Source organism: Vombatus ursinus, unplaced genomic scaffold, assembly GCF_900497805.2.
Source record: "Vombatus ursinus unplaced genomic scaffold, bare-nosed wombat genome assembly UNPS02014841.1, whole genome shotgun sequence".
Classification (NCBI taxonomy): Eukaryota; Metazoa; Chordata; class Mammalia; order Diprotodontia; family Vombatidae; genus Vombatus; species Vombatus ursinus.
In genome coordinates, this window is record NW_020954619.1 from 16820841 (window position 1) to 16847676 (window position 26836).

Here is a 26836-nt window from a genome sequence, read left to right on the forward strand (position 1 = left end):
GACTGTAAGAAACAAGTCAATAAAGTTCCATTTGTAGTTGGGAGAATATTTTCCCTCTCTTGAGGAAATTTTAAATCGTGCGTCAATGTGTGTTACGTCATTTTTTGGAGGAGGAGGGGAAGCGCTGGGCTCAAACTGAACTTCTTGAAGACAACGAGAAAGTCTATTTTATGAGGCAGGTTAGGCTGATTTTCCTCCTTTACGAACTATTACACTGACAGAAGAATTTGTTTTAACCTTTTATTAGAGAAGTTGAAAGTTTAATTTCAAGATTGATGGTAGCATAATTTTATCTTGCCATCTGTTTTGTTCATAGGAATACACAGAATCAGTTTGTACAAGCATATGCAACAATTCAGTAGGTGCTTTGTGTACTAAAATCAGTAATCTGGTTCTAAACTATCAAGTTTCCATGCAGTCTCCTTTGTACTGGCTGGCAGCATGGTAAAATTCCAAATGGAATGCTTTTCATGCACTGTTCTGCAATATAACTACAGCAGGCTTTAAGCCCATGCAGATGAATACTGTAGCAAATTTTTTTTAATATTTAACAGACATAAAAAGGTTATTTCCTGATATGAAATTCTGAAAATCTGCATAAATATTTTTGTGTAAAATTAAATTAGTTATATACTTTTTTTAAACTAGAACTTGAAGTATCAAGAATGCCCACATAATTCATATACACACAAAGATGCATATATATACATGTATATATATGCTTATTTCATTTTGCTAAAAGTCATGATAATTAATCAAATGTTATTCTGTGCCATACATTTAATCAGCATTTACTTGGTAAGAGAATGAATGTGGTCATACACATTTGTAGTCATCATTGGTGCTTGTGTCATGCAAACACAGGTCTAGTGATCCTGCTTACTAATCTTGTCATGTGGCAACAATTAGGTGATTTTCTACAATATTGTGAATTTAAGTGTATAAATACTTTATACATTTTCACAGTTATAAACTTTTGCCAATACCCATTTCACAATATTTAAGATGCAATAATGAATTACAATATTGGGAATCTGCAGCAGTAGGATCAAAATGCAAATTCTATAAAGCAGTGTTTGATGTAAACTTTTCTTAAAGTGCCTAACACACAATTCTTTTAACCTTTGAGCACTGATGAATTTTGGCACATACAGTTATCTTGTATTTTCCATTGTTTAACCATTTCAACAATTTCTACAGGAAATGGGCTTCTTTCGGCAAGATGGAGATATGGCACTTACTAATGAGGTAACTTGGATGTAAGGAATATCCTGTAAAGTTATTGATATGTCATACTATAATTTCTGCTGATGAATTTGCAGAAAGAAGTTTTCCAATGCATGCATTTTTTCAGCTGTTTCTGCATGATTTTTACTGTACCTCAAACATGTCCTAATACATCACAAAGCAGGGTGTTTACTACCAAGCTCATTTTCTTGTGATGATGCTGAACAAACACTTAAATAGAATTACAAATGGTTAAACTGGGTGCCTCATTGGAAAGACAGGCTGTCACAACAGAAACAGTTCCTATTTGACAAGCGCTCTTCAGTACTCAAAAAGTTAAAACTGAAATGTGTAACTCTTACATATTCTCCATGGTCTCAGGCAATGTCTTGCCTAAACAGAAGGGGGAAAAATAACAAATAGAAGAAAATGGTTTTAGTCCTCACTGTATAGGGTTCTGCAATTTGGGGGTAACATTTTGACACTATTGGTTCTTCAGTTTGGGCTGTGGAGTTTTACACCACTGTTGCTGGTCTTCGGTCCATCTTGGCTTCCAATTTCACCATCTGCTGCATCTCCTTTGCCTGTAACACCAGAAACAGAGTCTTAACCAGAAAACTATTTGCTTGAAGATGGTATCAAGATGAACTATTTTCCTGTTTCCTCTCTTTCTCCCCTGCCCCACCCCAACATCTGAAACTATTCTGTACAACGCCAGAAAAATTAACCAAAATAGTGAAAAATTCAGCCAATCATCAATCTTGTTCAGTCTAAATGATACCTAATAATTTTATTCCTAGCCATCCCTGAAATGAACAGAGATTGTTTTGGCTTGCTATTGATACAACCGATGTCACTTGTTTTCTCTCACAGTACATCAGATTGACCTTTATGTGGCCTAGATGCTAATGCAACTTGCATAGTTGGTTCACAGATGTTCATTTAATTGGAATATTTATTAGGGAATGATAGAGTTTGCTTGATAGTGTTTCCTCAGGTCCACAGACTTACCCATACGCTTTCTTACTGCACGACCCAGCTCTTACTTCCCTGGTTGGGTTAATAATTATAAACCACCAGGAAGAAATTCATGTTAATGCCATCTCAGGCAGAGCATACAGGATGCCCAAACATCTGGCAGGTCTGGTGAGGGGAATCCAATTGCCTTGTATCATGTAGACAAAACAAGCAGCTGAGAAGGTTTTTCACTTTTTAAGGGGTTCTCTGATGTTATATCAACATAGACCTTGCTCTAAGATGTCACTGTAAATATCTATATATGCATATAGATATATAGCAAGTAGCACGAGAAACATCTAACCTGAGAAAAATTGTTGCCTGTTTCATTTTCAATTGACATGACATTTAGAAATAAAGAAAATTTAAGAATGGTAACAGAGACAATAAGATACGAATCAAGATGTACTTTAAGACAGAAGTCAGTCTTTTGAAGTGTGATGATATCACTACTCAACTCAATCCAGGTGGTGTGTGTGTCTTCCAGCTGAATGGAGAGCTCATTGGAGGGATTTGCAGTTTACTGGTTTGTAATCATGTGCTTCTAAATGATTTTTGTTATAAAGCCTTGTTAGTAAATTAATTCAACTAATACAATGTAATCGGAGAGTTCAGTTCTTGCTATGTCTCTTGAATAATGTGTGCCTCACTCTCAGATTGATGGTAGGGGTAGATACAAGATAGTGTGAAAGAGTTCAGGCCTCTAGTCTTAAACTGTAGACAATTTTTTCCCCACTGTCTATGTCTCAAGCCAATACAGAATATGCTCTTTGATTTTAAAACTAAGGATAATTTGTGTAATTTAGAAAAATGGAGACATGAAGAAAGAAAATAGACATATGAAGGTGACACACAGAGACAGTATTTAGAAACATATGATAATGGCACATTATAGACTTTGAAAACTCAACTCTTTTTTTTTTGTTTCTGAAGAATAACAATAAAAAAATTCCTAATGATTAGACTGGTCCTATGCTTTTCTCACCCCTCAACTAGTTGAGGTCAGTATTTCACATAGGAGAAAAAAAAAGTTCTAGGAGTAGTCAAGTAATTTACTGTCATGACAAACCAGATTAAGCCAGAGGTTAGTTAATATGGGTCTTATGAAGTATGATGATTAGGAAGCTGGAGCAGATGTTGCACTATGATGAGGAGATTCTCTGTGAAGTGTCTGCAAACTGAATTTTAAAGATGTGAAAGCCTTATCTGTCTGTCATTATCAAAAGCATCAAAGTCCATTTACAGAGAGATACCAGGCTTACTAAAGCCACTCTCAGATACAGGGAGGATTGTGGTCCTTTTGTCTTAACCCAGCTGCTGACAGCATTTATGGCAACACTAGAGTAAAGCCTTCAATCATGGCAGACTTGATCCATGACCATGGATCTAGCCTTTCAAGTCTACAGTTGGTTAATCCTGATAAAACACCTCAGAAATAATTCTCTGAAGGGTTTTCAGCATTATTGCTCAACTGGATCCAGTTATGAGAAATCCAAACATGAAATAAACAGTTAAGGCTATTCAATCCAAAAACCCTGAATAGTCACTGTGAACAGATGCTAATCATAAATGGTGAACAATGCTATTAGCAATCATTATCTGGCTGGTACTTTTGTGAGACTGCATTTGCAAAGAGCGCACCCAGGATAATGATCTCATTTAGAAGGGAAGCGGCAGCTTGCTGATTATAGGTTCAGTCCTACCTTGTGTTTGAGACACTGCATGACAGGATTTCAAAAGCTGTTTGTACAAAAATAGTAATGTCAAAATTGAGTCATACAACATGAAGCAAATAAAATAAATGAATACTGAAATGAATTGAAGAAATGGATGCAGAAACCATATGCAGAAAAATAAAAGGTTAATAAAACATGTGTCTGTTCATTAATGAAAAACTTCCCCAGGTTGATATCAATGGGAAAATAGCTGGTCTTGGAAGCAAAGATTTCCCCCTTTCCTCCTATTCCAGAGACTTTAGAACATACACCTTTATTTAAGCAAGACCTCTTATAACTCTACTTGATAAAAGGCTAATGAAAGTTTAAAAAAGGAATTAAAACTCAGTTTTCAACGGTCAGATAGAACTCTTGGGCATGAGAGCACTGCAGCTATTAATGGTAATGATATGTGCAAAAGGAGGACTAACTCTGAGAGGAAAGGGGAGTGGGAATAGAGCAAAAGAGGTTGATACTAATTAGAATGTAATTGAATCTATGTCAGGAAAATCCCTGCTCTTGTCATCTGAAGTCTTTTAATGGATTCCTCCCCTGAATATATCTGCACTGCGGCATTATTGAAAGGTAAAACCTTGTATCAGATTCCCGAACCAAGACTAAAATTTGTGAGGTAGTCTTCACATTCAGTACTAGGCCCTCGCTCTAGAAACATGTCTAGTCTTACGCTCCTCCAAAAGGAGAGAGAGAGAAAGATGATTAGAGGGAAAAAATATTCAAAAATTTTAAAGCAACCCTTTTATATTTTACCTGGAGGGAGGTCTAGTAAGAGTTTTCAAGTAAATATTGGGGATTACTTGACCAAAGGAGGATTAAGAACAACCGCATTCCAGCTTCACTAAATTTAGAGTAGTGTTTGTGTTGTCTGTCCTGTGAGGGATCCAGTTCAGAGATGAGAACCCATTTCCTAACTGTGATGGCTGGGAAGCATTTAAAGGGATTACCGAAGGTTAAAATACGATAAGACTTAGAGCTGGGAAGGGACCTTAAAGGTCTAGTCCAGTCCCTCTCATTTTACAGATGAGGAAACTAAAGCCCAGAGACATTACAAGATTTGCCCAAGATCATATAGGTAGTTAGGAGCAGAGTCAGGATTCAAACTCAAACCCTGATTCCAAATCTAGCATATGTTGAATTAGATCATGAATCACTGTGGAAATACCTCAAGAAGTCCTGACATTCAGAATAAATCCTCACCTGCAGATATCTATGGCCTTCCTTGAAGTTGGCAATGTAATCCACTGTAACATTTCCAGATAGCATTTCTCTACAATTATTTCACCTCCCTTAAGCAATGTGATTATAGTAACTGTAAAGTCTTTTATATTTTCCTTCTTCCTCCCTCTCTCCATCCTCCTCTCCCTACCACTCTTTATTCCAGGTGTGCCTAAAACAGTTTACTAAGCACTCAATTACTGCTTGATGTATATGAAATTTTAAACATAGGACTTCTAGAAAATATACTTAGTAAGGATGGGGTAAGTTCTATTGTTTATCAGGCAAGATTTACATCGCTATAGCTTCAAGTATGTATGTAAGTATCCTAAGATGGTATTTTGTCGTGCTTTACAAAATTTGAATATTTGATTGAACCTCAGTGTCTGTGTGGCCTACGCTTATGTGACCCAAATTAACACTTAGTTGGCAGGGGGCTTTTGATATTGAAAGGAAATGTGTGGAAATTAGAAACAAAAACAACACTACCATAAAATGACTAGACACATACAGCTACGCTAAAAATAATAATTTTAAGGCAAAACCTCTACTATAGTTTGAATTATTTCCATACTGGGAAGTAATTGCCAATGATTTTATTTTTCTTTTGTGCTCTAACTAGATATACGATTAAAAACATTGGCTAACTAAATTTGTGGGTCTGTGCTTTTAGCTTTAAGAAGTATATCCATTTTTGGGGCAGTTAGGTCGAACAATGGATACAGCTCTGACCTTGGAGTTAAGAGGTCCTGAGCTCAAATCTGACCTCAGACACTTGACACTTACTAGCTGTGTGACCCTGGGCAAGTCACTTAACCTAGACTGCTTCACCAAAAAGCAAAAAAAAAAGTATATCCACTTTTAAGCTCAATATAGTGATAAACAATTCTACCTTTTTGCAATTTTGTTTATATCCATTACACTAAGTAACAATGTATTCAATATAGTTTCTTAATTTATTGAACTTCTAGGTTTTACCTTAAAATAATACCTTTATTCTTTTTTTTAAACAACATTCTAATCCCTCAATCCCTTCCGTTCAATTTCACATTTGTGGACACTCAATCTTAAGAAAAATACGTATTCTCTCTCTTTCTCTCATATACACATACACAAACATAGGTGTATACATGACAGTTATTGAGATCTAGGTAACTTGCAACTCTTAATTTTTATTCTCTTTTTTTGAAAAGTGTTTCAATTAAAAATGGAAAGGAAACAAGGTAACTGATGAAGTCTTACAATTAACATACCTATCAAAAGGTGACAGGTACATTAAGAGTAGTATAATGATTAAATTAGCAGTGGCATAGTACAAAGCCCTGCCCTGGGTAAGAAATCAAGGAAAAAGAGTTTTGGTCATGGCTCTGCTACCAAGTTGCATAACCTTCGATGGGCCTCAATTTCCACATTGGTAAGATGAGGGGGTTGGACTTATGGTCTTAAACATTTCTACCAGTTCTAATATGTTATAAGAAAACATCATACATTAACTAAGGGGAAATTTTAAAAGAACTTTATTGTCTCTTTTCAGGATTATTTAGTATATGTTTAAATACTCTAAGGCCACTAGCAAAATGGGATACGAAAATATCCCCTATACATGGATGTTTAGACATCGTCAGAGGCATAACTAAAAATTTTTGAACCTATAGCAAGCTATATCCTCAGATATTGCTGAGGAAGAGATTTTGATGAAATATTCTTGATAATTAGGTACAAAGCTTATTTATTTCTATATTTTTAAAGGGCTAAAATGTTAGCACCCTCCAAATGTCAACAATTTTCAGCAACAAAGCCCTAGTTACCATGTCCTCCTGAGGATGGTGTTAGAAACTACACACACCATAATCCAGAGCTCATATTTTTCTTCCAAGAATCAGTGAATCCTTAGTCAAACAATTTAAAAGATTTTTGTTGCCACATTGCTCCTCAATATGAATTCCTCAATTCTGGAGAAATAATGTATTACTGGTAGAAATATGACTCCAAAAAAGTCTCTCCTACAAAGAACAAACACAAAGGTTTTTTGGGAAGCTTCCAGAGTTTAATGAAAAACAGATTTAGTCACTACAATGCTGCTGAATCTTAGAGATTTAACTCTCAAATGTTGCTTATGGTCATACTTAAACAGGCAGTAAAGTGTAGTGGAAAGACTACTGGACTAGGAGTCAGGAGAACTAGATTCTAGTCCTGACTCTTCCACAAATTAGCTGTGTGACCTTGGCAAATCACTTCATCTCTCTGTATCTTTGTTTCTTCATCTGAAAAGAAAGGGGTTGGATGAGAAGATTTCTAAGGTCTTTTAAGTTCTAAAATTCTTTATTTCCAGTAAATGATGTTGCTGGAGGTTCTTTTGTTTGCATTCTACCTACAAGTGCTTGTTTGCCTGTAGAAATCTAGCTAAAAATGCCTCTAGAGCAAATCTCTTGCCCTTTAAAGCAAAGACTGTCTTTGATGACCATGAAGTACGCTCATCTGGATTTTCTCTTTATTATCCCTCTTGATCCCCCAGAACTGTCATAATGCCTATTGGCTTATTGTCCCTATGTCCACAATCCCTTCCCTCCTAAACATCAATTTTTCCATCTCTTTTAGGTATAGTAGTGGGAAGTACAACCTCTTAAAAATCACCATTTCTTACTGTTTTTAATAGGAGTGGCTTCACTATAAAAAGATGGTCAGAAATGTCTTTATATTGTAAAACAGCTTATTTATTTTATACCTTTTCAGGTAAAATACCTGCTCATTCTGTTTTTCCAGGACTTCTAGATGTTCAAGTTGAACTTTTTTCAACTGATCCATTTCTTTTGACTGTTTCATTGCGAGCTGCAAATAAGACAGTAGTAAATTACATTCACAACACAGGTTGTGTTTTCAAAGTAATAGATGATTGACTGTCAAATACACTAAAGGAGATAATGAAGGTGTATGAGAACTGAAGATTTTTAAAAAGAGAAGTGTTGTTTATAGGGATAATCCACGATTAGAACTTGGCTTAATGATACAAAGATAAGGCCAAATAAAACCTTGGTTGGGAGCTACTTTTGCCATTTAGTGGAGGGAGTAAAGCCAGAATTAAGATTTCTATATAACTGGGTGATAAGCTATATGAAAAGAAGAAAAAAGAAAAAAAAGAAAAGAATAAAGAAGAAAAATGTAAAAACAAAAAGCAAGGACCCTTCTCTAAGAACATACATAGGACTTATTCATGAAGAAGCCTCCAAAAAATACTTACTCTCTTTCTTTCTTCCAGAAACTTTTTAGTGTTACTGCTGTTTAGTTCCCTGACTCTCCTAAAAAAGAACAAACACAAATATTTTATTTGTTGACATGATATTGTATGCAGTTGACAAAGCATCAAATAAAGGGTACTAGCTTCTAAAACATTATCTGGATTTATTTATTCATTTTCTAGAGAACTGGTCTGCTTTGAATGATTATAATCAATATTTCTAAATAAATACTAGGATTCATGAGAAATGAAATATAAGTAGAATATGCCTCAAGGCCCATTCCACAGACGTCAGAACTGTGTGTGTAGGTGTGTGTGTCTGTGCGTGTGAACACATGTGACTGTGTTTGACCTAAAATGACAGGATTGTTCTGATAAAAGGATTCATTTGCAGATAGTTTGATAGCATTTGCTAAAAAGATATCTAAATGTAACTTTTAAAAAACTTAAAGAATACACTGTTTATATCTTTTAAAAATCAGTATATATTGAGGATTTATTATTAGACCTAGTCTATGTTGGGAATTACCTTTTGAAAGACAGTTTGATAAATGAAGAGCACAGTAAGACCAACATATGAACATTTAAATGACTTTTTTAAAAAATCATCCTTCAAACGATCTTACGCAGTACCTTAACTACAAAGGATGCCCCAAATTATTCTGAATAAGTGAGGTTTTACTATAACTATAGATCTTAAAGTTTCTAAACAACACTCTGTAGTTCCCATTCATGTGGGATGATTTCTTGCTGGAGTGCCTTCCCATGAGTAACCCAAGAGGAATGTGTCAATTGAATACTTAAGAATGAAGTGCTACAATATGAATCAAGAAAATAGATCTTATAGTTAAAACAATGATGACTTTAAGACCTTCACAGTAACAAATACATATGCTATCTCTTGATGGGGAAATGCAAAATGGGAAAAACAAAGATCTTAAACATAATAGATAGAGAATTCCAAGAGTTTAGGTCCCTGAGTCACTGATTAGAAAATCCAGACAACAGCAAAATTAAGGGAGGTTATAAATAAGATAATAATGAGGACACAAATATCAATAATAACTCAAGGAATGCTGGTCAAATTCCATTAAAAAAAATTCCCTCCTATCCCTTCCCCTCTACCCCCAGGAATACCAAAAGTTTTCAAGTCTCAGTGATAGCTTTTTATAAACAATAGATTCTAGAAGAGCAAAAACAAATGAGGTGTTATTTTAGCATTCATTCTAGTAAGATCTGGCTTCTATTAACAACATACGTACAAGAGTATAGCAGTAATTTATTATACCAATTTGGAATTGTAATTAACCAATATTGTTAAATATTTTTACTTTGTTATTTTAAAATCCATGAAATTGCTTGACAACCTCATTTAAGGTAAATAGCTCTCATAACAGATCATAAATTAGTTTGGAATGTGCTGAAATTAATATCCTACTTATATGTGTTACGTGAGCTTTCTGATTATGAATATAAATCATTTCTCTAGCATCTCATCCCAGGATGTGGGATTATTTAAACCATTAAAAATGCAGTGTCCATTAAGTCAAGTATATTAATATTTAAAGAAAACTTCACATTCTTTAATATGGAAGAGAATCCTTAATTTAATACACATCCTAAAAGAATCACCTATCTCAGGCCTGTACCTAACCACAGCCCAAAGCAAGAAGCACATTTTAGGTAACTTATTCCCAAAGATTTCACTGGCTAAATAGTCAAGATTTTCAGCATCTTTTAAAAAATAACCTGTAAAATGTCTACCAGATAACCATCGCTGATGTCTTAATAGAGTGCTTCAAGATCACAATAAAATACACAGGAATAATTTTTATCCCTAGGAGCTCATGACTTTGCAGTGCATTTTCTGTGGATTAATGACAGGCTTTGCTGTGGGTCATTAACCTCAGCCACAACAGAAGTCTTATGTGGATATCATTATTGGCGGATGAATCTAGAGTTTATCTAAATCCTTAGTGTGTCTCAGATCACTTTATGCCTGATGATATGTGAAATCCTAGATGCTTCTGGGGGTAGATGGCAAGCTTCAGAGAAGGAGGGACCAAAGGTCACTGCGTCAGTGACTGCTCCCTAACAACTGGAGTCACCAGAAGGAAAAAAAAGGCTAATATTAACTCTTTTTATAAGTCAAAGGATAAACCAGGTGGCAAGACAAGCAACAAATCATCACCTGCATGATCAGCAAAGTGGGAAGCTGAGCAAAAAAAGTAAAATGGCTAGATGTATGTGTGGCCCTTAGGACTAAACAATCATAGTAAAGAATAAAATGATACCACAGCCTCAACCATAACCCTTCATAGCAGTGATGAGAAGCAGAGAACACAATGAGCCTCAAACCCATGTCTTTTATTTCCAAATCAGAGAACATTCTCTTCTTTGGTGTATATAAGGAGTAAGTCAATGCCACACCTCCTCACAGTAAGCAATCTTCACTTACCTCTCTCTTTCTGCTTTATTTTTGATTGATTTGTCTTGACTGATGGCTTTGCTGTTTTCCATGGAAATCTTGGCCTGATTGGCACGCATTTCCTTGCATTCTCTAGATACAAAGGAGACCATGCTTTGAATTTGTTAAGTTCACTAATGATTTTTATTTATCTTCTTAGGTTACTATTCTGCATAGTATCCACTTCAGGAGTTATAGTATTAAAGCCATCTTTATGTCTGCCTATCATGGGCTAACAATGCTGCACCTTAAGTTCATAGAGTATCAGCTATTTTTCAGTGTCACTGATGGGCTCAGGAGGTAGAGAACGAGTCTATGCCTTCAAAAAATAAGTGTGATTCAGGTATACCCTGTATTGTTTTATTTCCACTGAATCCAAATAAATCTCTACTGGATTTAAAAAAGGATGGTCTACCTCCCTCTGGAATTATCTTTTGTGAGTGAATATGATATAAATGTTTGCAACCATCAACAACTCACCTCTGATGATTTGGTCTAGGAAAAGACATAGACAACAAAAGGGAACAATTCTTTATGTCACAAAGATGTGTTAAATCAGGGATTCTTAACCTTTCTGTGTCATGTACCCTTTGACTGGTGAAGCCTAAGGACCTCTTAGGATCCAGAATAATGCTTTTAAGCACATAAAAATCAATACAAAGGATAACGAAGTAAACCAATTACATTGAAATACAGTTATTAAAATATTTTAAAATAATTTTAAAATTATATTTTCTGTTGATGAAAATCTGCCTTCTCACCCTTTATCCCAGTGTAATGCACAGAAGACAACCTATGTAAAATCATGTACATGTGTAATTAAATATTCATACATACATATCTGTGAGTATATGTGTATGTGCATGCATATATGTATGTCTATATAAATATATAATGTGTATATGTGTGTAAGTGCATGTGTATACACACACACACACACACATATATATGTATACAACACACTTCAAGATTTCCATGCTCTATGATTCCATCAGTGACATGAGATCCATCCATTGATACAGACCACAAACCTCTGTGACTAGTCTGAGTATGCCTGTGACTGATCCTAGAAATAAGCATTTCTGAACTTTCCTAAATCAGGCCTTCAAAAGCAGACTTATCAGGCCTTCATAACCATACGTCACCAAGACCAAACTATGAATGTGTCGGAGACATTCTTAAACTATAGAATATATGCTATTAAATACTTCTGTCCAACATACAGCGGCTTCTTGGGGGTTTACAGAGCACAACCTGAAAACCCCTGAATCTAATTATAGCCAAGACACAGTATCTATATTAGCTCTCTAGACTCACTATTGGCATAGTTCTGAGCCAATAAAGAATTGTGAATCTTTTGGTTAGATATCTGCTGATTAGATAATCTATGAGGTATATGCCAAGATTAAAATTCTTTATAGGCAATATGATGCCTATTATTGGGGGCAACTAGATGGCACAGTATATAAAGTGCTGGGTCTGGAGTCAGGAAAACTCATCTTCACGAGTTCAAATCCAGCTTCAGACACTGACTACCCCTGTGACCCTGGGCAAGTCATTAAACCTTATTTGCCTCAGTTTCCTCATCTGCAAAATGAGCTGGAGAAGGAAATAGCAAACAACTCCAGTATCTTTGTCAAGAAAATCCCCAGTGGGGTCAAAAAAGTCAGACATGACTGAGAAACAGCTCAACCAATAGGTTGCCTCATATCTGTGCTTGACTTCTTGGCAAGTAGGTTAGTATGTATTGTTACCACAGAAATAATGCTACCTCATGTTCATTTAGAGAAGCAGTACCAGGCAACAGAAAGCTGATCTCAAAGCAAGGAAGACCTACCCAGGTTCAAGTCCCACATAGTGAATGTGTGACCCTGGGGAGGTTACCTAACTCAGTGCTCTGATGGGTTTAAAACTCCAAGTTTCAAAGAGGATGCCAATCTGCATTGGTTCAGGGAGCTTCATCTGGGAGGTCCTTGTGCCAATAAAATCACAGGTACAATCTCTATGCTTATCTTTAGCCCATGTTTGCATAAGTGCTTTATAGTTTCTAGAATGCTTTCACATACTGTAATATAGCAGAGATGTCAATGGTTTAGGATTCAAAGGACCTAGATTCAAATTATGCTCTGTTATTTACCACCTTTGTTACCTTGGATCATGTAACCTCTTTGGACTTCGTTTCCTAAGCAACAAAATGAAGGGCTGTGAGTAGATAACATCTAAGTTCCCTTCTGGTTCTAAATCTATGATTCTATTATCTAATTCAGGGCAGCTAGGTGCTGCGGTGAATAGAGTGCTGGGCCTCTCATCTTTCTGAGTTCAAATTTGGCCTTAGATACTTGGGAACTTGGGAAAGTCACTTAACTCTGTTTGCCTCAGTTCCTCATCTGTCAAATGAGATGCAGCAGGAAATGGCAAACCACTCCAATATCTTTGCCAAGAAACCCCAAATAGGGTCATGAAGAACCAGACGGGGCTGAAAATGTCTGAACAAAATTATCTAATTCAATTGTCATGATGATACTATGAGGTAGGAAGGCCAAGTACTATTATTCCTGTACGACACAAAACAAGGATAAGTGACCTTGTCCAAAAGAACACAGCTAGAAAGGGGCAAAGCCAGGACAATAAACTAGGACTGCAGATGCTGAGATGACTGTTCTTTCCTTTATACTACACAAGGTTCGGTGATGCTAATTTATTGACCTAAGCAACAACAAACATTTTTAAAATGAAAATAACTCATATTTCTGAAAGAAGTCTTGTGGTTCATTGTTGATGGAAGAGTAATAATACTTTTGATATGGATGCAAGTTTAAGGGAAATCAGAGCTTTCTTTGCCCTCCAGGTGAAGACCAATGATACTAAAGAACTAGTTTTAAATTGTTTCTTTTCCCATTACACTTACTATTTGAGGCTATTTCTTATCCATTCAACTACAGAAAGGCTGAAAAAGATACAGAATTTACTTGCAGTACCCTATTCTGTGAAGTACCTTCAAAATAATAGGAAAGGTCTAAAAACCCTGGTATCATAGCAACGATCAAAAGCAGCACACTTACTTGTGCTTTCTGCATATTGAATCAAGATCATTTCTTACAGACTAAGAAAAGTGACCTTTTTTTCTATTCTAGACAGAGGGAAATTTTATACTTTAAATGGGATTAGGGGATAGACCATTAAGCTTCAAAATTTTCTAGAAGGTAAATTTAATTTCCTAAAGTTCTACTCACCACACTGTGTCATGGACATGATGCTGTATTCTCGAAGTTTATGTTGTTAGTTTGAGGTCTGGTAGGTCCTACAAGAGGCAGTGGGTAGAATAGCAGACCAGGGATCTGGAAGAGTTGAGTTCAACTCTGGCCTCAGATACTTACTAGCTATGTGACCCTGGGAAAATCACTTAACCTTTGATTGTCTCATTTTCCTCAACTGTAAAATGAAGATAACAGAATTTACCTTCCAAGCTTGGTGAGAGGATCAAATGAGATAATATTTATAAAGCACTTAGCACTGTGCCTGGCACACAGTAGGTGCTATATAAAGCTTATTCTTTTCCATTCCTTTTCCATACCAAGATGTAAAGGCTTTGGGTATGGGACCAGCAACACACTGTGCGTTGCTCAAGGACCACTCTAGCTAAGTTAAGGAAGCTCAAGTAGAATTAGGACCTTAAGCTTGCACAAAGAGAGTCTGAAATTACTGAAAAGATCTGATGGTAGATTAACTATCACTTACTGGAGGAAACCATGGAACAATGAATTCCTACGGGGAAGAATGCTATCTCTAGGCAGAGCAACATAAAACACCTGATCAATTTGCAATATTTGTTCCTAGGATGTTCTAATCAAAATTCAGTCACTGTGACCTGCTCAATACACACGATCAGTCTCCTGGTTTATATCTTCCTTTCCCAGCATTGTATAAGCCACCATTTCTTTTTCAACTCTGTGCCATCCTCAATCTGGTTTTAAGAGTACACATTAGTCAGTCATTATCAGCTCAGAAGAAGATCATGGATGTGGAATATTAAGGGCCTGTCAAGGACCATAGCAAGAAATAAAATGCGATGTTGGCTAAGTCAGAAAAAACAAAACAAAACTGGAGTATGGGGTCAGTTCTTCAACATTCATTACCAAAAGCATCATCAGGAGATGTATTTTTTCAAACATGGCAGCTCCCAATGGTTTGCAATCTGTATCCATGGAGATGTACAAACTGATGAAATGATGACTCTTTCAAGGTATGAAAGCATTGTTCATTCATATGTATTCACCCAAAATAATGAGTAAATATAAAAAAGTGTAAAAAAATCACATGGCTATGTCTCTTTGTGTAAAACAGGATAGAGGATAATTATCCTGGTCAAAAAAGAATGTTCAACTGAAATATCAAGATAATAAAAATGAGTGGTGTTTTGGGATTTTATTTTTGTCTTGAATTAGCTGCGTGAAATATCACTTTCTCTATGCTGCATTATGTTTTTAATACATCCTAAAATGTAGTAAAGGTCATGATCATGATTTGGGACATGTTAATAATTGCTTAAAATAAATAGCAATTAGAAATGTGTAAATTCAAATTAGAATCAAACATTGGTCTCATTAATAGCCAAGTGATTTCTGCTGGAGAAGAATGTATTTGGTAACCATTTCCTATGGTTTTTGAGAGATCCAGTGAGTACAGCCACCCTGGCTGTCCAGCACAAGTTCTAACAATCACTCACCTCTAACACTTCACAATTATGTGAAGAAGGTAGGATGAGCAAAATCAAAAGACTTTAATCATGTGGACCTTAAGAAAACTACCTTCTCTAATTTCCTTGAAATGAGAATGAGCTACCAAGGAAGTCTAAAGAACAATAAACTGTTTTTTCCCCTTACAAAACAGTTCAAAATCAATGGACTGAGAAACCCATTTTAAAGCATCCCTATTACTATTTGTAGTGTGAAATATTCTGTACTCAGTTTAATCACGTTAAAAAAACAAAGCAAAACAAAACAAAATTAACAGTGCCATGCAGTCACAGCATGAGAATGTAATTATAATATGAAGGGGATGCAGATGACAGTGTCAACTCAATTATTTGGGAGTTATCTGATTTGTGCATCATCTTCTTTCCTCTTTGGATTCCTGCTTTCTGCCTATTTAAGGTATATGATGAGTAAATCAAAGGAGGAGAAATTCAAATAAATCATTTTAGCTATTTGTTAGCAACCCAGGATAAAGAGTAGGTGGAGAAAGAAGGCAAAATTATATAAACTAAGTTTGTCAGTATCTGTAGATTTTGGCTATCCATGTTCTACCAGGCCCCTATTAACAGGAATAATTAAGAACTGGACTAACAAATTAATGATGTACCCTATTACTGATTTAGTTCTTCCAGTGTCTTTAATGTTGTTGTACACTTATTTGTTCAGAGAAATGACAGGCCATCTAGCCATTTGAATACCTAATGAAGAATATTTAGTCTACTTAGGTACCTCTGCAACATTAAAAGAAGAGGTAGTTCATTAGTTCATTGGGTAGGTGCTCTCTTAGCACAGTGCCTGGCACACAGTAAGTGCCTAATAAATGCTCACTGCTTTGCCTTGCTTTTCAAGAATTTCTGGAAGAACACAGATCGGAACTGCCCAGGATAAAAATGTGTTGAAGGGCTACAATCTGCACTTACGGAACAAGCATCCATACATGCACAAAATCATGGCTTCACCAAAGTATCAAGGGAATCCTAGCTAAGCTAGCTAAAGGCTGTGTATCTTGGAACACCTCTTCAAATTGATGGCCTTGTTTTCAAGAGAGGGAGTTTACTCATGCCATCTGCCTGCATCAAAAACTTGACCGAGGAAGAGTCACCGAAGCCAAGATAGATCCTATTTGCTAACAGGAGCAAACGGAGTCAAACTACTCAGCATTGTTCCAATTCTACATGGAACCACTATATATTTTTTTATAAGTTTCAAAGGAAGGGGGGTGTCTATTAAGTAGCAATGGAAAAAACAACAACCACCACAACAGTGTGATTATATTCTATAACAGCCACAGCTTGAATTCAAATCTGGCCTCAGACCCTTACTAACTGTGTGACCTTGGGCAAATCTATATGGCCGGTTCCTCATCTGTAAAAGGCCATAATAATGAAACCTATCTCCCAGAGTCACTGGAAAGATAAGATGACTTAAGACTTAGAAGCACTTGGCAAACCCTAAAGTACTGTATAAATGCTATCTCCTTCTCTTCCTCTCTTCTCTCCTTTTCCCCACACTGGTTCTATTTGTCAATATTACTCCTCACTGTTCCAAGGTGGAACTGGTCTTCTCTTTACGTGTCTGTCATAAATTTCCCTTTTCTCTCTGCCAATCTAAATCCTCACTTTGTTGAGGGTCCAGGTTATGGTATACCTCTTTTTTAGAGCCTTTTCCTGACTGTTCCATTTCACATTGATTTCTCCTTCCTCTGAACTTCCTTAGCAACTTATTTATTACATTCATATGATATTTATTACATACTAATTTGTTCTGTTTCTCTTTTCAGGTGTGTATTTTTGACTCCTTAGCTCCTTGGAAGGAATCATGTCTGATGCTTGCACAGCATTTGTGGTATACAATGATGTCTAATAAATATGTATTGAAGGAAGGAATGAAATCAATACATAACCAATGTATAATCAATAAACTCAATGAGTAAATGATACATATGATATATAAATATATAATAAAAAGGCACAATATATGAAATAAATAATAAATCTATGCTCTTGGCTCAATGACCATCCATTGTTTTGAAAACACATAAACAAACCAAGGCAGTATGGAGCTGAATGTCCAGAGTGGGGGTACAGTGCAGCTCCCTAAATTTCGTCAATAAAATCTGACTGGAAAGACAATTGGTTAAGCCCGAATATAAAGTACAACCATTTGAGTGATTTTTCTGTGCCGTGACTTCAAACTTACCTGTCATGGGAAAGTTTCAGCTGCTGAGTTTGCTGCTCATGGGCATTGATCAACAGTTTTTTCAGAAGATCACACTGCTGGCTGAGGTGCAGATCCCGGATTTCTTGCTCCTCAGCACTGTGGGTATTGATCATTTCTGACCACTCTTTTGTATGCTGGGCTACAATCTCTTTAACCTGTTCAAGGGAAAGGGGAGAGTTCCACTGGAATCCTCAAGGATCAGTTAGGATACAAGGCAACGTAATGGCAGCAGACTGCAGGTTCCATTGATGAATAAGAGAAGAAAGCATTGGAGAGGTATTTCTAATCAATGTGTACTAGTTAACACTTTTTACAAATGAACTACATTTAACTAATTTGTAGTAACCACTGAAATTAGTGGCATCTGGTGCATTTCAATAAATCGGATATTTTAAATCAGAGTATCACAGTGCAGCCTTTCTGATATTCCTCCTAATCAGAGCTCTGGTTTACCTGGACCTGAGACCTCTCCATCCCCCTTATTGGTATTCTTTTCTCTGTATGACATGTCCCCAGCTTCTCCCCTGTGAAGAGGATGAATGAAGATATTCCTATGGATTATTTTATTATCTGATTTCCCATCGACCCAGAAATAAAACACTGTACCTGATTCAGCATATATAAATCTAAAAACATTACAAAAATGTTAATAAACCAGGAGGTATTGAGGCCACCAAAACAGAAGAGCTCTTCTCAAGCACACAAATGGCTACATCTATGCCCTTAGTGTTGCAGCTGTTATATAATGACTTCTTTTGTAGTTTAAATTCGAACTGAATGGTCATGGTTCACGTAGATAGAGTGGGAACTAGAATAACTGATAATCCCAAGTCTCAATTGGTTATAGAGCTGGTACAGATGGTGACTGATAGTCTTGATCAAAAGTTTTAGTTGGAGATATTTGATAATAGGTTTTCATGAAGAGACAGTCTGCAGCTTATGTTTTGAACTGGAACTCAAGACCAATGTCTCTGAATTTCTAAGTAGTTATTTGAGATTGTCTCCTACCTCTTTTTATGGCTGAGGAAATGTGATGCATCTCCTGCAGATCTAATATGACTCCTCACCTGACTGTCATTTAGGGTTTCTACCACTGTCTCAGGAGACGGTGGACAACAAACAGGGAGAAGACAAGATTACAGAAAGTACCAAAGAGCACTCAGACGCTTCTGTGTTTCCTCTATTTCTCTAAAACCCCAGACATAGAATTTAGGAGACCTTCATGTCGTGAAGTCTAAGTAATTATTATCTTGATCTTATAAATAGTCATTGTTCTGAAACAAGTTATGATCAGGGATGGATTTCCAGAAAGAAGGTACAGCTGTATGGATCATGGCAATCGTGAGAGATATAGGTTGTTTTTTTTTTGTTTTTTTGGTCTATGTTTGTATCTTGTTCTCTTGGTCATTTGGGAATGGCTAAATTCCTCTTGGTCTTTTGCTTAATAAGAATTAGTTATCAGGTGAGAAGCAACATGGAATACTGGATAGCCTTAGATTCTAGAAGACCTGGATTGATCACTCACTCATTCAATGAATAAACATTTACTAAGCACCTACTATGTACCAGGCACTGAACTAAAGGCTGGGGATACAAAAAGTGGCAAAAAAAAGTTCCTGCCCTCAAGGAGCTTATACTCTAACAGGAGAGACAATATGCAAACAAATACATGCAAAGTAAACTATATACAGGATAAATAGGAAATAATTAAAATAGGTAAGGCACTGGAATTAAAAAGTACAGGGGAAATCTTCCTGTAGAATGTGGGATTTTGGTTCAGACTTAAATAAAGTCAGTATTGTCAGTAGTCAGATTCATGTCCTATTTAATGACAGGTACAGGTTGTATGAGATTGGGTGATTTAAATTCTCAGTGTCCCAGTCAACTTTCTAAGATGACAAATTGTTATACAGCAGTTGCCAATCTGCATTAATAAAGGAGATTTCCTTATTGGGAATTCATTTTACCAATGCAATCACAGATACTTCTTCCAAGAATTCATACAGGTATAATAAATGTGATTAACTTAGACCCTTTCCATTCAAGAAATTAGACTTTTGAGGAACAGCTATTGTTTACAGGTTGTTTTTGGGTTTTTTTTCCCATCACAGTAAGTCAAGATTATTCAAAGGGGCCAACCTGAATCAAGTGTTCCACCAAGCCAGAGAAATGGCATACTACGGCTCTTATTAGTCATTTTGGCTATTTCTTCTCTGATTTCCAAAGGCAGCCAGTTTTCTGTTCAATATTCTTAAGTGTATTAATTAAATTGGAGTTGAATGAGACAGTGGCAGTGAAGGCTTATTGGGAATTCTTTCATTAGTGCTTTTTCACTGATCAACACCAAAGTGGGTTATCCCTCATCTGTGGTTGCTTTTAAAGAATACCCTGGAAAATCCAAGTGTATTTTGTTATAAAATACCAGATCAGGAAAGATTTTAGGTCCAGTACAATAGGAAGGAAAAACTAAAATAATTAAGGCACTCAAAATTCAAATCTCCATTCTGGTCAAACTAAGCACATGAAGTTCCTGGATTTGGTAGTTATAGAATGCTAATTCAGGTGTGTCGATCCAACCTTCTGATGGACTCTGACCCACTCTGGAGCAGTACTGTTTGAACAACAACTATGGATTGATCTTGTTATCAGTAATATGATGTCAAACATCCCACAAACCTTGAGGTCTGTCCAGGAAAGGTATTGGAGGAATGTAGTCATTATATAGAGATGAGAGAAAATTTTCTTTGGGAAAATAAGAAAAAAGGTTCTCTTTCACTAGAACAAAACTAATTTAAATGATCAACTTTGGAGTGGGGATTGGGTAAGTAAAACAAGTCTCAAATAACTTCTCCATTTGTTTGCATGACTTTCATAGAAAATCAAGTATCCTTCTGCTTGGAGAATTTTCAGAACAAGAAACAAACTGTGAAATAAGCAAGACAAGCTCTTTTGTTCCATCATTCTGCATGCATCATTTGTATCATTTTATAAAAATAAACTTCTGCTGGCCTCATTCTCTTCTGTGTATGCCCACTGGCAAAACTGGCATATTTTCTTACCTTAGATTTATGATCTGATGTTAATGTCTGAATTTTAATTTCAGTTTCCTTCTTCATTTCGAGACAATTATTTCCTCTAAAAAGGAAATAGGTGCCAGAAGTTATATATTTTTCCATCCAGTTGGCTTTCACTAAAAAGACTGCTCGTGAATATGATATGTTCATCAAACATGAAATGTTATATAGCTTACATGAATAACATTTTTCCAGTAATACATTCACACCTTACAAATATTACTGGTATAATGATTACTCAATTCAACCACTTTGCAATGAGATGCCTTTAGACCCAATTATTATTCCATTTTTAGAGGTCTGTCATTGTATGAGTTTCCATTTTGGATTCTATTAGTCCTTTTTTTTTTGTTTTTTGTTTTTTTTTTTTTGTACTTTGCCAATAAAACTCACATTGGACTAAAAACTGGCAAATAAATTGTCAGCCTTGAAATGAATTTTTATTTATGTTCCTTTGGTTTTAAAGCCAGCATCTATCTTTAAAATGTCCAACATGGGAAAAATACAGCATTTTATTTGGTGTTAGCATAATTTTTTCTTCTCTTTCTATTCTGAGCAAAAAATGTGATTATAATTATTTATTTCAGTTCCTGGCCTGACTTGGTCATCTTTTTCCCCCTTCATACCTAAAGTTCTTAAGTGAATTAACTCTGAAATAATTTTTATTACAGTGATTTTTCTCTTGGAATATGTATACTGTTTCATTAACAGCCAAAGTAGGACCTAGATCCTAGAGAGGTAAGTGAGCCATCCCTTTTGAGACACATTTGCTGATATTTAAGACACAATATTTAATTACTGAACTCATGTACTTCTTAGTCACTGTTTTATCACATTTTCACATTATATCTTGTATTATAGTTATTTCTGAACATTTCTTCTCTTTCCTATTAGACTACAATTCTTATAAGGAGAAGGACTATGAGTTCTTTGTAGTTCCCACAGTGTCTTGCACATTTATACTTAATAAATATTTGTAGAATGAATACTTTGGCTGAGGAATGAGAGAGAGAGAGAGAGACAGAGAGAGAGAGACACAGAGACAGAGAGAGAGAGAGACAGAGACACAGAGAGACAGAGACAGAGAGTGTGTGTGTGTGGGTGTGTGTATGTGTGATGGACCCATTTGGCAGTCTAGTGAAACCTGTGGATATACCTCAGAATGATTTTTTTAATAATCATAATCAAAGAAGATGCTAAATTTCAGTTACAGATTAGTGAATATGACGGTGAATTTTTCCCATCCAAGTTCACAGACCTTCTGAAATCTATCCAGAAATTGGGAGAGAGGAGTACTTGGGCCCCCAGGTTGAGAATCCCTGCTTTAGACTATCCATCACATTTTGAATAGATAGTATCTCCTAAATTAGAATAAATTGACTGAATTATAGAAATTGTGATCTCAACTGATTGAAAAATCTTAACCTCTCATTCTTATTGTTTTTAGTTTTCTGCTTAACTTGGTGTTCATTGAGAATGAATCTGCTTGAATTTGACCTGGTCTACATTACTAAATTTACCTATCTCTAACTGATGCCATCATCAATCCACTGCTACTAAGTATATACAGCATATCTAATCAGGGAAATTCCTTTATAATTAACAATCCATGTGAAAATTTTTTCTTCCTTATTACAGTTAATTGATCTTGCCATCTATTTTTTAATCACGTTAAGAGTTTCTTATATTCTTGAATTTTCTACCTTCTTCCCTGTTCTGGCTTCACCCTCCACACTCAGATGTACTTAGTGGGATGCCCTGAGGTTAATGCACAACATAAGACAGAACTGTATTATAAGCCAACAACTGCGATGCAGCTGGATGTACCTCCTCTTTGCAATTTTCTTCAGTCCCTGTGGTGTTCAGAGTGCAGATAGGATCCTAAATTAATATGGAAATTTCCATAAATTTTGGGAGAATTTTCTGCCTGAAAAATTTCAAGTAACTGAGGAGCTGTCACTGATCATCATACTTAGTAGTTTTGTTAAGAAGGTAAATAGGTTTAGGGTTTATTTGTACTATAATTTATCATCAGATAATTTAATCTAATAGGTATCCAGTTTGGACCATCCAGACCCATATCCCTTATTTTTCTCCCAATAATTTCTTCTTTGATTTGGATTATCAAGGTAATTGACTTAACATTTGACTTCACAATGGGCAGGAGCAGCCTACCTGCACTTAATACTGTGTAGGCTTAGCAACAGTCGGGGTTTAAAGATCGTTCTATATAGGTAGTGTTGAATCTACTTTAGTCCTTTCCATTTCATTCAACAGTGTCTTATTTATTGAGAACACTGTCAAGTACTTTAGTCTCAAATGATGTTGAAAATAAATTCAAATGTCATATTAGATATAATAATTCCTCCCTCTACCCCCATCCAGATTCATTGATACAGATAGAAAATAATACACTCTTAGGGGAATTATTCGCAGAAGAAAGATAAAGGCAGGCTGTACAGATTAAGCAATTCTACCAGTTATCTTGGGCGGCTAGGTGGCACAGTGTGTAGAGTGCCAGGCCTGGAGTCAGGAAGACTTATCTTTCTGAGTTCAAAACTGGCTCCAGACACTTACTAGATGTGTGACCCTGGGCAAGTCACTTAACTCAGCTTCAGTTTTTTCATCTGTAAAAGGAGTTGGAGAAGGAAATGACAAACCACTCCAGTATCTTTGCCAAAAAGCCCCAAATGGGATCACAAGAGTCAGAGATGACTGAAAAATAAATGCCCGAGCAACAATAAACCAGTTATCTGCTAATTTATGCATATTATTAATTTGTTAGAGAAGTAGTATGGCCAAGTGGATTCATAACTGGGCTTGTGATTTGATCTGTTGTAGGAGGGAGTTTCCATGTTGACGAAATCACAGATTTTTGATTTGTTTAGTATAATTTCACCCTTAAAGAAGGTAGCCAAGGAGAGATTTTTCTAATTGGTACATCCCGGTATCTATCAAGACAGTACACATAATTATAGGTATTTATAAATAAGAACCATTTACCCTTTAATTTAAGTGAATTACAAAACTTGTTAGTTCCAAGTCCATATAATTTAAGTCTTCTGAGGGCAGGGACTGTTTCTTTCTTCTGTCTTGTATTCCCAGGGTTGAGCACAGGGTAGGTACTTAATGTTTGTTAAATTTATATCATTAAATCAAATCTAGGGAACCAGAATTTAAGGAGCAGGTACCCCAAAGTCAAAAGATCTTACAATGAAAGTGATTTATTATGAATTCACGCCTGTAGTTTTCTAGAATTATCCTAAATAAACCTAAGGGTATATCTACAAAAGCTTGAGTGGAAAGCAAAGCTTCCACCCCATACTCCCTACCATACCTCAGTTGAAGGGTTGTAGAAGGCAGGGAAACACAAAAGAAGGTCCAAAATGAAACACAGAGCAGCATCAGAACTCCAGGATCATCCCAGAAGATGTTTTCATTGTTTATAGCCAAAGTATTGAAAAATGTTAGGAGCTTTTATACTGAGTAGGCAGAATTTAAGCACCTTTAGTGAGATTCTCCATAAGATTTCCTAGAAAGTCTGCTAACTTCATGACCTGTTTTTATAGTGCTTAAATGACTGGGCATCTCATTTTCAAAGAACAAATCAAATCAGCAATGAGTTTTAATGATTAAAACTGTGTAACTGAATATGAACACAGTTCTGTAAAGCCAACAGCTGGCTGGCATGCTAAAAAAAATTAAGTAAAAGACTTTTTTTTCCCCTAGGCAAGACAGAAAAATCTGGTTTTTTGAGGAGGAAATGAGGCAACATTACCCCTTCTTCTTCATTGCTTTCTCTAAGATTTTTTCATGAGACAACTTCTCTTTGTCATATTGAGCCACAATTTTGTCAACTTGTGTACAGTGTAACTTCTGCATGGTGCTGTGTTCCTACAAAAAGAGCAAGATGATTAGCAGCTTGGACTTACAAGGTAACCCTAGAGCAGCCTATGTGAGGAAACTCTGGAAACAACATCCTGCCTGTAGGACTTCGGCTGGCCACTCCTTCTCTTTCTATTGGCTTCCCAGGGCTCCATCTAACAGAAGAATTAATGTTGAGGGAAAATCAGAGGGCAACAGGATGGAACAGCAAGTCCAACCTAGAATCCAATGAAGGAATCACGTCTACAAAATTCCTGACAATTTATCATATAAACCTTATGGACAAAGGTATCTTTCCTGATACCTTTAGTTAATGCTCTCCCCCTCCTATAATTTCCATGTATGTAGACATCAGAAGCTACATGGCACAGTGGACAGAGCTCTGGGCCTCGGATACTTACTAGCTGTCCAACCCTGGACAAGTCTCTTAACCATATTTGCTTCAGTTTCCTCATCTGTAAAATGAGCTAGAGAAGGAAATGGCAAACCATTTCAGTATTTCTGCCAAGAAAAGCCCATATAGAGTCTGACATGACTGAACAACAACAATAAAATACTTATCTGAAGAAGCTAGATGGCATAGTAGATAGAGTGATGGGACTGGAGTCATGAAGACTAGCATTCTCAAATCTGGCTTCAGACACTTCTAGCCATGTGACCCTGGGCAAGTCACTTTACCTCTGTTCATCTGTTTCCTCAACTATAAAATGTAGATAATAACAGCACCTACCTCTCAGAATTGTTGTGAGGATCAAATGAGGTAATATTTATAAAACACTTAGTATACTGCTTGGTTCAGAAGTGAGCACTTAAATCCATCCTTCCCTTCCCTTTTCTTCCCTTTTTCTATTCCTTTGCTTTCTTTTCCTTCCTTATTTCCTCCTTCCTTTTTCCCTCCCTTAAAGCAATACACAGTAAGTGTCTTCTCTCTCCTGCTTTTCAGATATTTGAAGGCAAGCATCATGTGCTTCTATGTCTCTTCTCCTGTCTACACACTCCCAATTCCTTTAGCCACACATTATATGATATGGATTCCAGGTTTCCTCATCACCCAATCACTACATCCTAGTTTTCCTATATTCCTCTTCAAAATGTAGTCCCTGGTACAGAACACATTTATATATTTATGAGCTGACCAATTCCTAGTAGTGTATCTTCTTACATCCTATGTTTACTACTGACCCAAAAAGGGAAGAAGGGATCAATATTTATATAGTGTCTAAAGCCAGGTATGTCACGTTTGTAGTTGTTACTGAATTTTTGGTCAATTAAAATCCCTACATCTTTTTCATTTGAATTGTTCTCAAACCAATTTTCCACTGACCTTTTCTTTTCTCCTCCCAGACTGAACCTGTGATTTCACTGGTAGAGGGAACCATTCCCTCAGTGAGGAAATCCTACCAATGGCACATTCTCTGCAGATTAGTCTTAGAGAGTTTCTTGGGGGCACCGAGGGGTTAAGTGACTTACTCAGAGTGTCAGAGGTGAGGCTTGAACCCAGTTTATCTTTGACCCTGAGGGTATCTCATTTAAGTAACTGGTACATTTACTGGTTGATTTCTTTATATATGTAGCCATAACTATGGCAAGGTGATCTGGGCTTAGTCCCAAGGTGGTACCAGCATCACTTAGAATCTAATTCTTCACTTTGGTGTTCATATCTCAGTCCTAAGGCTCACCACACATACCTGTCTCCCTAACAGTGGCTAGTTTTGCAGCGGCCTAGAAACATGGTGTCCTGGTTGAACTGCCTCCACCTAGCACACAAACTCTCAGATAATCTCTTTCCAACCCCTTTACTCCATTGCTCACCCCACCCCGTGGGACGGGGTAGAAGGGAACAAGCATTTATTGAATACCTACTAGTTCCAGGCACTGTGCTAAGTGCTTCACAAATATTATCTCATTTGACCATCACAACAATGCTGAGAGGTAAGTACTATTATGACCCCCATTTTACAACTGAAGAGTCTGAAACAGAGAAAGATTAAGTGACTAGCCCAGAGTCA

The 26836-nt window shown here is 36.3% G+C and overlaps 1 protein-coding gene across 8 annotated transcripts in view; it reads right to left on the bottom strand.

Annotated features, from left to right (window-relative positions):
* Positions 1–226: 226 nt before the first annotated feature.
* Positions 227–26836, bottom strand: part of PLCB4 (phospholipase C beta 4) — a 473095-nt gene continuing 446485 nt past the window's right edge. For 6 of the 8 annotated variants that reach the window (XM_027840353.1, XM_027840351.1, XM_027840355.1 and 3 more), the window contains 8 exons: positions 24721–24836; positions 20928–21003; positions 17848–18023; positions 10886–10987; positions 8431–8488; positions 7935–8021; positions 3948–3984; positions 227–1811 (listed from right to left, as the gene is read on the bottom strand). In XM_027840353.1, coding sequence (XP_027696154.1) covers positions 1723–1811; positions 3948–3984; positions 7935–8021; positions 8431–8488; positions 10886–10987; positions 17848–18023; positions 20928–21003; positions 24721–24836 — 741 coding nt within the window. In that variant the 3' untranslated portion in view covers positions 227–1722. The remainder of the gene's footprint in view (positions 1812–3947; positions 3985–7934; positions 8022–8430; positions 8489–10885; positions 10988–17847; positions 18024–20927; positions 21004–24720; positions 24837–26836) is intronic. The other 2 variants (XM_027840358.1, XM_027840357.1) reach the window with 1 other exon arrangement.